The sequence below is a fragment of the Littorina saxatilis genome, linkage group LG4 (genome assembly GCF_037325665.1).
Source record: "Littorina saxatilis isolate snail1 linkage group LG4, US_GU_Lsax_2.0, whole genome shotgun sequence".
NCBI lineage: Eukaryota > Metazoa > Mollusca > Gastropoda > Littorinimorpha > Littorinidae > Littorina > Littorina saxatilis.
In genome coordinates this window covers 56753846-56763845 of record NC_090248.1, presented here as the reverse complement: position 1 = coordinate 56763845, position 10000 = coordinate 56753846, and the positions used below count along the sequence as shown (strand labels likewise).

General features: G+C 43.8%; 2 protein-coding genes and 1 long non-coding RNA gene across 4 annotated transcripts in view; 2 read left to right on the top strand and 1 right to left on the bottom strand.

Annotated features, from left to right (window-relative positions):
• Positions 1 to 558, top strand: part of LOC138965140 (uncharacterized) — a 626-nt gene extending 68 nt beyond the window's left edge. Inside the window, exons 1-3 of the long non-coding RNA XR_011455331.1 lie at positions 1 to 58; positions 257 to 328; positions 395 to 558. The exon at positions 1 to 58 is cut by the window's left edge and continues 68 nt beyond it. This is a non-coding gene — a long non-coding RNA (uncharacterized lncRNA). The remainder of the gene's footprint in view (positions 59 to 256; positions 329 to 394) is intronic.
• The window catches only part of LOC138965142 (ankyrin repeat and KH domain-containing protein mask-like), a 46962-nt gene extending 40829 nt beyond the window's left edge, over positions 1 to 6133 (top strand). Inside the window, exon 4 of the transcript XR_011455332.1 lies at positions 5999 to 6133. The gene's annotated coding sequence lies outside the window, so the exon portion shown is untranslated. The remainder of the gene's footprint in view (positions 1 to 5998) is intronic.
• Positions 1272 to 10000, bottom strand: part of LOC138965143 (ankyrin repeat and BTB/POZ domain-containing protein 1-like) — a 13224-nt gene continuing 4495 nt past the window's right edge. The window contains exons 5-13 of one of the 2 annotated variants that reach the window (XR_011455333.1): positions 9480 to 9639; positions 9093 to 9138; positions 8769 to 8885; positions 7988 to 8112; positions 7524 to 7616; positions 6950 to 7153; positions 6002 to 6202; positions 3689 to 4687; positions 1272 to 3455 (exon numbers count right to left, since the gene is read on the bottom strand). Coding sequence is in view for 1 of the 2 variants with exons in the window: in XM_070337266.1 (XP_070193367.1) it covers positions 4481 to 4687; positions 6002 to 6202; positions 6950 to 7153; positions 7524 to 7616; positions 7988 to 8112; positions 8769 to 8885; positions 9093 to 9138; positions 9480 to 9639 (1153 nt within the window). In the remaining variant the exon portion in view is untranslated. Of the gene's footprint in view, positions 4688 to 6001; positions 6203 to 6949; positions 7154 to 7523; positions 7617 to 7987; positions 8113 to 8768; positions 8886 to 9092; positions 9139 to 9479; positions 9640 to 10000 lie in introns of both variants that reach the window. The other variant, XM_070337266.1, reaches the window with a different exon arrangement.

The window sequence follows — 10000 nt, the reverse complement described above, 5'->3', positions numbered from 1 at the left end:
ACTATCTCAGACCTGGCCAGGCCTTTAGGTGTAATAAGACCATCCCTCCACTAGCAAGGTCTAGCTACTATCTCTGATCTGGCCAGGCCTGTAGGTGTAATAAGACCATCCCTCCACTAGCAAGGTCTAGCTACTATCTCTGACCTGGCCAGGCCTTTAGGTGTAATAAGACCATCCCTCCACTAGCAAGGTCTAGCTACTATCTCTGATCTGGCCAGGCCTTTAGGTGTAATAAGACCATCCCTCTACTAGCAAGGTCTAGCTACTATCTCAGACCTGGCCAGGCCTTTAGGTGTAATAAGACCATCCCTCCACTAGCAAGGTCTAGGTACTATCTCAGACCTGGCCAGGCTTTTAGGTGCAATAAGACCATCCCTCCACTTGCAAGGTCTAGCTACTATCTCTGATCTGGCCAGGCTTTTAGGTGTAATAAGACCATCCCTCCACTTGCAAGGTCTAGCTACTATCTCTGATCTGGCCAGGCTTTTAGGTGTAATAAGACCATCCCTCCACTTGCAAGGTCCAAAGTCTTAAGGGAACGCGTGGGTCACAGTTGGAGGAGGGGGGGGGGGGGGGGGGGGTGGGAGAGGAGGAGGAGGGGAGACCACACCGGAGCGTCCTGTATCCACAAAAAGCCAAACTGATGACAAGTGACCAATAACTTACATGTATCAACAAGCATTTCTCACACAGACTGTTTTTGTATACATGTATTTGCTATACATGTACTCACAAATAAGAAAGGAAAATTTACTCTGCACCTCAAAGTTGTTAACACAGGGCAAGGAACAACAAACAACAAAGATCAACCCCTTCCTTAACATTCTCTTTTTTCCATCTCCAATTCCTTTTTTTTTCTCACAGTGTCTCCATCGTCACACATTCACACACTCCGTCTCCATCGTCACACAAACACACACACCATGACTGTAATAAAACCCACTACAGCTTTAATAACCTTTGATTTACAGAAGACATCACACACATACAATTCCCCCCCTCCCCCCACCACTCTCTAAAATTACAAATCAAAAATGTAATAAAAAAATAAGAAAACATCGATCTTAAATTAAAAAGAAAGCAAACGTGTAACTGTAACTTGCTACAACATACAAGAAAAAAAACCACAGCGTTACAAAGTGCAGCTTTCAAGGCTAACATATCATATTTACACCAGCACGTGCATGACTTATGATTAACTACACCCAAGTCTGACATTATGCTAAAAGTAAATAACAGAGGAATTAGTAGCAACCAAAAGACAACACAGATAAAATTCACAAATACATTTTGCAATGTAGTGTTTTACTTGAATACAATTCAATAACAAACTATATGCATCTCCAAGAATGGGAATCACAGCAACCTATCGCTCAGTGTTAGGAACAAGTATTGCATATATATTGGGCAACATAACAGCGCTGCTTATAATATCATTATGCACAATTTCACAGGCATAACCTGCCTTTCTATCATCAGACCTGGGAACCCCTGTTTTGCACTTTGAGTATTCTCAAACAAACTTGGTGTATTTTCAAAAAAATGAGCGTACTCCACACAGCATTTGCACATCCATGATTAAAACATGCCTCATGCCCGTCCGTCACACCGTTAATTAAGTTTACCTATACATTTAAAACAAATGCTTTTTTTCAATTTTTACTGACAAAAACTGTACCGTATTTGACGGACTACAAGCCGCGACTTTAAAGACAAAAAATCGCATTGTGGCTTATAAAAAGATGCGGCTAAAATGTTACCTAAACTTGAATAGCATTCACCTAATGGAAGTCGCCGCGGATTTTCATTTCGCTCGATTAGCGATTATTACCGGTACTTTATTAGCTCTCTACTCAAGACTCGGCGCTTTTCTCTTTCATTCGCGAATCTTCGTTTTTCAACAAGTCGTCGTGACAAGCGTACAGAGAAACACCGGATGTATCAGGATCTCGCGCACGCGAGATTTCGTTTTTTGGTGTCTCGCGATAGTTGGAGGAGCGAGAGCCGCCGATTGTGTTTTCGTCTGCTCGAAATGTGCGCAAAAGTCGTAAATCATCCCAAAAAAGCTTATTCCGGGCGGGACTACATGTGTGTGTTGGTTACAAATTGTGTGTGTGTGTGTGATATTTTTCTTCAAACTTTTTCACTTTTCTTCTTTGTTTCACTTGTTTATTCTCGGAGCCGATTTCGCCAAATACCGTACTTTCGTTTGCCTGGCTGTTTTGATTGATTGACACGATCCGATTATATTTTTTTCGACAGCGGCTAATATAGTGATGTAATCATGTGCCAAAATACTGGATCAGCTTCAGGATGGGCTTGTGAAGAAAAGTAGTCTAGGAATTTTTCTCGTCGTATTTTTTTCCCACTGACCGTACTGAGCGTATTCTCGACAATCATGCGTACAAAATACGGCGAAATCGTATGGGTTCCCAGGTCTGTATCATGCACATAAGAATAAGAATAATAATGGAACATTTAAATGGCGCTTCCCCACAGCTCGAGGCGCTTAACAAGTTCAATCAAACAACAACATGATATATACAATTAATACAATATGCATTAATAATGTCTCATATAAAAGGAAAATACTCATCAAAGAGCACACAGACACATACACAGGCAGCAAAGCCCGCAGTTAGATGCACGTAAGATCATTCATGTCACATGATTTATGAATAAAATAGGCCAATAACAACGCCTAGTACAAATAACAAAAGAGCCAACCAGTACACAGCTGCTGAACATTCTGAGTTGATGTTAACTATGTTTGCATAAGTACGGTTCTCACAGAGAGTGTAAAGATACATCGACACTTCCAGTATAGACATATAGCTGTAACATGGAGAGGAAGAGAACTCATTCACAGAGAGTGTAAAGATACATGGAGACTTCCAGTATAGACATATAGCTGTAACATGGAGATGAAGAGAACTCATTCACAGAGAGTGTAAAGTTACATGGACACTTCCAGTATAGACACATATAAATAGCTGTAACATGGAGAGGAAGAGAACTCATTCGCCATTTACTCACTGCTCAACATTAGAAACAACCTTCCTCACACCGATAACCATTTACCAGAGTGAACGCTACTCCAACAACAAAAAAACTCATTGAATTCAGTTTTACCTTGTAGTTTTTGATGCTGCTCATTTGAATGTTTTCGTGTACTGCTCCTCACACCACAAGAGGAAAGTCTTCTGATAGAAATTTGCTTTTCTCCTTCAAGCAGAAAGTTTTCCCTTGGCAAGCCTAAAGCGGTGTGAGGAAAGTTAACACTGATGGTGCTCAGTAAACTGTGCACGCAAGATACCACACACTCACACAAGACACACGTCTGTTGTAAGCAAGATACTACACGCCTCACACACAGGACACACGTCTGTTGTAAGCAAGATACTACACGCCTCACACACAGGACACACGTCTGTTGTAAGCAAGATACCACACGCCTCACACACAGGACACACGTCTGTTGTAAGCAAGATACCACACGCCTCACACATAGGACACACAAGTCTGTTGTAAGCAAGATACCACACGCCTCACACACAGGACACACAAGTCTGTTGTAAGCAAGATACCACACGCCTCAAACACAGGACACACAAGTCTGTTGTAAGCAAGATACCAAACGCCTCAAACACAGGACACACAAGTATGTTGTAAGCAAGATACCACACGCCTCACACACAGGACACACAAGTCTGTTGTAAACAAAATCCCTCGTCCAACCCCAGTCACCTCAGCAGTGTCAATTCAGGGGCTTGCACCGGTCACAATAGTTATCATGTATTCATCACTATACATAGTAAACACCTCTCTCAGATGAGTATAAAAGTAAGCCCCCGGTCGCTGTCGCGCCAGTGTTGGTGCAATGCCAGCCACAGCCAGCAGTGGAACTGCAACGCTGTTATGCCGTCAAGGCCCTAGGCTTCCATGGTAACGTCACACACTCAGTCTCTATTGTCACACATTCACACACTCTGTCTCCATCCTCACACATTCACACTCCGTCTCATTGTCACACATTCCGTCTCCATCGTCACACATTCACACACTCCGTCTCCATCTTCACACACTAACACACTCCGTCTCCGTGACTCAATTCACTCTCACACACCAGATCAGTTAGGCCTCAGTTAGCCCTCTATCAGCCCTCAGTTAGCCCTTAGTCAGCCCTCAATCAGCCCTCAGTTAGGCCTCAGTCAGCCCTCAGTTAGCCCTCAGTTAGCCCTCAATCAGCCCTCAGTTAGCCCTCCATTAGGCCTCAGTTAGCCCTCAGTCAGCCCTCAGTTAGCCCTCAGTTAGCCCTCAGTCAGCCCTCAATCAGCCATCAAAAAGCCCTTAATCAGCCGTCCAGCCCAAGGTCTTCCAGCAGTGCGTCAATCAGCCCTCAGTCAGCCCTCAACCAGCCCTCAAAAAACCGTCAATGAGCCATCAATCAGCCGTCAGTCCACCGTCAATCAGCCCTCAGTTAGCCGTCGAGTCCCAGGTCTTCCAGCAGGGCGTCAATCAGCCGCAGCTTGTGGTCGGCGTCCTGCAGGTCCGACACACAGTTGACCACGTTGGCCACGTAGAAGCGGATCTCGTCGATGATGTCGATGCTGTCCGTCTCCTGCCGACCTTTGACCTGCTCCGCATCCTCCAGCACCAGGTTGGCGAATTCCTGTTGCTCCACCACCTGTGATGTAAGACACATGCATTGATCACAGACAGAACAATCAATGCTCAAATACCAAAGGTTCAGTGCTTCACAAACTGTGATGTTAAACATTGACCACAGACTAAACGCTCCATGCAGAGATGTTGGTATTTGAAATTCCCTCACGGGAATGCAGGTAGCTATCCCTGGGGATAGCACGCAGCGACTGAATTGCGTTACACAAGTTTTTGCCCCTTCATGCATGCATGCATTCATATTTTGCAAGTCTTCAGACTTTTGCTGTAAGTTTTTTTTTATTGTGCACATGGGTGTATTCCGACACGGAGGAGAGTCTGCACAAAGTCATAATATGATGTCATCACCAATAGTTTAGCCAATACTGTGACCAAATCTAAACAATGACATCATAGCTTAATGAGGTCAATACTTATATCCTTGGTAGCTCAGTGGACATTTTCAGTGGTAAAAATCTTTTCCAGCAAACTTTTTCATATTGGGACTATAAAATTTGATGACCACACGACAAATTTTGGTCATGTCTGCAGATTATCAACACCTACAATTGTGTCAAATTTGAAGGCTTTTGCTCCCAAAATAATTGAGAAAATATCGAAGCAAAGTTTTTGCGAACATGACCCCCCTGTGACCCCAAAATGTGACGGGGGTCAACCAAACTAGGGTCATGTTGACAGAGTACCAAACCCTTGAAGTGTTCCAAGTTTCAAAGCTCTATAGCTTCAAAAACGCCTGAAATAACATCAATGTAAGATTATTATGAATCGACCATGACCCCCTGTGACCCTAACACTTCACAAAGGTCAATCAAACTTAGGTCAAGTCTGGAGATTATTAAACCCTAAAAGTGTGCAAGGTTTTAAAGCTCTAGCTTTAAAAACATCCGAGATAACCTTAATGGTAATTTTTATGAAACAAACTTCCCGCTTTGACCCCAAAATTTGACGAGGGTCAACCAAACTGGGGTCACTTCGTAAGATCATCAAACAATAAGATTGTGCAAAGTTTCACAGGTCTAGCTTGAAAAACATCTGAGATAACCTCAATGTTAAGTTTTTTGTCCACGGACGGCCGTCTGGCCAGCCGTCCATACAGAGGGAGACGTATGAATCCTAATACTCACCAATTACTCAGGTGAGTCAAACACTGTTTGCAACACAGGCCATTCAGTTGTACACCCACACCAACTTGTTCTCTACTTACACTTCTTACTTGAAATAAAAAATTACTCTGTTACCTGTAAATCAAATAAAAAAAATTCTTTCTATTCTAGTGTACAGATACACCAACAGAAACATGTTTTTTGCATTGCAGTACCTCGGGCAGGTTGTTGGCGATGAACTCGAAGCAGCTTGCCTCCAGACGGGGGAGGGAGAAGAGTCGTGCGGCCCGCACCATCCACACCACTGTGTCCACACCTGTCATCCTAGCCAGTGCCAGCCCGCACAGTCGCTTCAGGCCCGGCAGCAGGTAGATGTCCGCCGCACACAGCACGTCATGGGTTGTGTCCTCCGTCAGCTGTGGTCAAATAAACATTAAACAGGTGACACAATAAAATGTAAGTTTAACACCCTCACGGCAAAGTCATTGGGGGCATGTTACATGGGAAAATCCGGCTTTTTTTGAATGCAAATAAAAAATAAAAATGCAGGGGGGGGGATGTAGACAGCCGGCTGCTAGAGGAGACCTGAAATGGGCTAGGGACCGGGTTGTGTCGACTTGGGTCAGTGCTGAAATGGTTACTTTATTGGCTGTTGGCCAAACGGACACCCAGGCTTCATATTTTTGCATGCATGTATTCGTGTTTCCAAGGCCTGAGACTTTCGCTGTGACCCTGCGATTCTTTATCGTGTGCATGCGTGCACACGGGGATGTTCGGACACCGAGGAGAGTCTGCACAAAGTTGACTCTGGGACACACATCCCGCACCGAACTTGGGGGTTGAACCCACACTGATAGTAACAACCGGTTTTAAAGCCAGCGCCTCTACCGACTGGGCAAACTCCCCACCCAATATGTTGGGGTCAAGAATTTACATGGTTGAAAGGGAGTTCACTGTAAGGTAAATGACAAGGCTGTTCATTGGTTCAAAGTGAGTTCCATTGTAAGGTAAATGACAAGGCTATTCATTGGTTGAAAGGGAGTTCACTGTAAGGTAAATGACAAGGCTGTTCATTGGTTCAAAGGGAGTTCCATTGTAAGGTAAATGACAAGGCTGTTCATTGGTTCAAAGGGAGTTCCACTGTAAGGGGAGAGAATGCTGACCTCACAGCTGTCCTGGTAGATATAGGTCAGGACGCGGTAGAAGACGTGGGCACTGATGTCCTTCAGTGCGATGACGGGGATGTTGTCGTTTTCGCTGTCGTTGTCGCTGTCCATGGTGTGGGTGTGGGTGCTGCTGCTGGTGGCCTCGCCAAAATGATCTTCCAGTAACGCCTGGAAGTAGTCGCTTCTCTCACACACAAACACCTGCACACAACACAGGTAAAATAAACACACATTAACACCTGCACACAATACAGAAAAAATAAACCCACTCAAACACCTGCACACAACAACACATGTAAAATAATCACACACAAACAACTGAACACAACAACACAGGTATAAAAAACCCACCCAAATACCTGCACACAACACAGGAAAAATAAACACACACAAACATCTGCCAACAACAACACAGGTAAAATAAACACACACAAACACAACCGCACACGACAATACATAGAAAATAAACACACACACACACAACCGTCAGACGCTGAAGAAGAAGAAGAACGGGACACAAGTAACTTTGTGTGCCCAATGTTGCAAGCAAGAATAAAGCATGCAGCGTTACCTTGTGACACAGGAAGCGGTGTCCCTCAACGTCAAACGCCACGTCAGCAAAGGGCTGCGACAGCTGCTGTTCAAAGGGTAGCTCCCCCGACACCTGACAGATAGGAACACAAGCCATCACAGACAGCGCAGATACACGTACTTGGCCAACTACAGACTAGACTGCATCACAGCTATGTTTAGTTAGGCTAACTCTGTGGAACAACAGTAACACTAAATATCACAGCTAGCTAAGTTAGGATAATTAACTCAAGCCACACTGGATGTTTCCATGACAAAAAGTCAAACAAGATTTATTTGACAAGATCTGCATGCTCCTAAAATTCAAGTCAGTAATTCTATCTGGCCAGTGCGCTTCACACAGTGAAACTGAACCAGCAGGTAAGACCAGGCAACCAGGTGCCACCATGTACCTGGCAGTCAGAGCAACGTGCGTACAATGTACTCAGTGATGTGACAACGTACCCAGGAGCAGAAGGAGGGGGGCAGTGCGGCCTCTGCCAGTTGACCTAGTTCTACCTGGAGGGAGAGGGAGGTGGGGGGCTGCTCCACCACCAGTGTTGTCACACTCACCCCCACTTTTGTCGACTCTGGCAAACAAACACAACACATTGATCGACATTTTCGTTACACATTCAATTCCGGACTATGGGATTGCATTTCAGCTGGGAAGCTTACAAATCAATTAATTAGTTTTATTCATTCAAGTTGTTATCAAAGTCAAACTTTCACCAATAGACTTAAATATGATTGTATTGAATTCCTCATGAATTCCTCAATCCAACAATAAATAGATAACTTATGTTCACATAGTTAAAGAATAAAGGTACAGCATTCGCATGCCTGCGGAGACAAAGTGTGACTCATCTCGGCCTTGAGCTAGCCAAGCCTAACTACTTTTAAGTCTCGGTGATGACTAGTTTTCGGTGTTGATGTTAGATTTAGGCCCACATATTGACTTATTGTTTTGATATCACTTCACGCAACTTGTTACTCATTTCTCTCACAGCTTTTCATGAATTCTCCTGATAGTTTGTTGTTATTCTTCTCATAACTCTATATTCATTCTTCTGACAGTTCTTTTCACTCACTCTTTCTTACTGTTTCCTTACAGCTGAAAGCATGATACAAAATAACACTCATTTTCATGTAATTGTTGTTGTATGGTATTATTTAGGTATGTAAAGAAAGACAATAGGTCGTTTAGAGGGGGAAATGCCAGAGAAGAAAGTTGTGTCACACTCACGGAAGTCGAGCGTCTTTTTTAGGGCGTCCTCCATAAGACTGACAAGCGACTCCAACTGACACTGTCTGGCCAGTCGCACACAGTCCTCCACAAAGTCCAGGTGTGTCTCCAGTCTACCTGTAACATAACACTTCACATCACACTACACAACAAACTACACATCACACAGTGATAGCTCAGCGGATATTTTCAGCAGAGATTTATCTTTTCCAGTAAACATTTTCATGCCGGGACCTTGAAATGTCTGCTGATTGTAAACATCTATGAGTGTGAGAAATTTGGAGGGTGAGTCAAAAATGCTGTGTGATTATATGTAGGACCTACCTGTGTACAGGTATTGCAAAATGGACTGAAAAGCCCAGGGCACCATCTGCACACAGAACCAACGCAGCGCATGAAGTAAGCGACAGAAAATGAGTGATAAAATGAGATGACAATAACTCTGATTACATCACAGCTGACCCTCTGATACCAGTTTGTGCCTGATGTCGATGGTGTGACGTCCCTGTCACTTACTGTGATCATAGAATAACCAAGGAATACCCAAGCTGCTACCAGGACGGATAATAGGGCAACACTAGAGGGGTTAAGAATTACCAGTTTGTGCCCGAGGTCTATGGTGTGACTACCCTGTCACTTACTGTGATCATAGAATACCTAGCTTGCTACCAAGGAGGACAACCATGCTAGATGAGAGGGGTAATTAATTACCAGTTTGTGCCGGAGGTCGATGGTGTGACGTCCCTGCCACTTGCTGTGGAAGAGCTCAGCAAAGTACGGGCAGCGAGCCGACAGGATGCAGCGGTGAGCCGCAAACTTCTCTCCGTGCACGTCAAACACAACGTCAGCGTGCGCCCCGCTGTCCAGAAGTCTGTCAGGATGAGAAAAACACATTCAGAATCTAAAAACGCACATATATACTGGTACACAAAACAATACATACAGGTACACAAAACCATACATACAGGTACACAAAGCAATACACACAAAACAATAATAACAACAACAGACCCATCAAATTCAGTAGTTTGTGTAAACACTGACCTTAGAATATATTCATACACAACAAGCTCGATTTTTTTTTCTATCTCATGTGATAAACTTATTTTTCAACCATAATCTTTACTTAAACCATAATAAATTCATTAACACAAGAATAAGTAAATTAAGGTCAACTTTAGAAACTAAAAATAGTCTCACACCTTCTTCTTTCTTCTTCAGCGTTCCAGAAT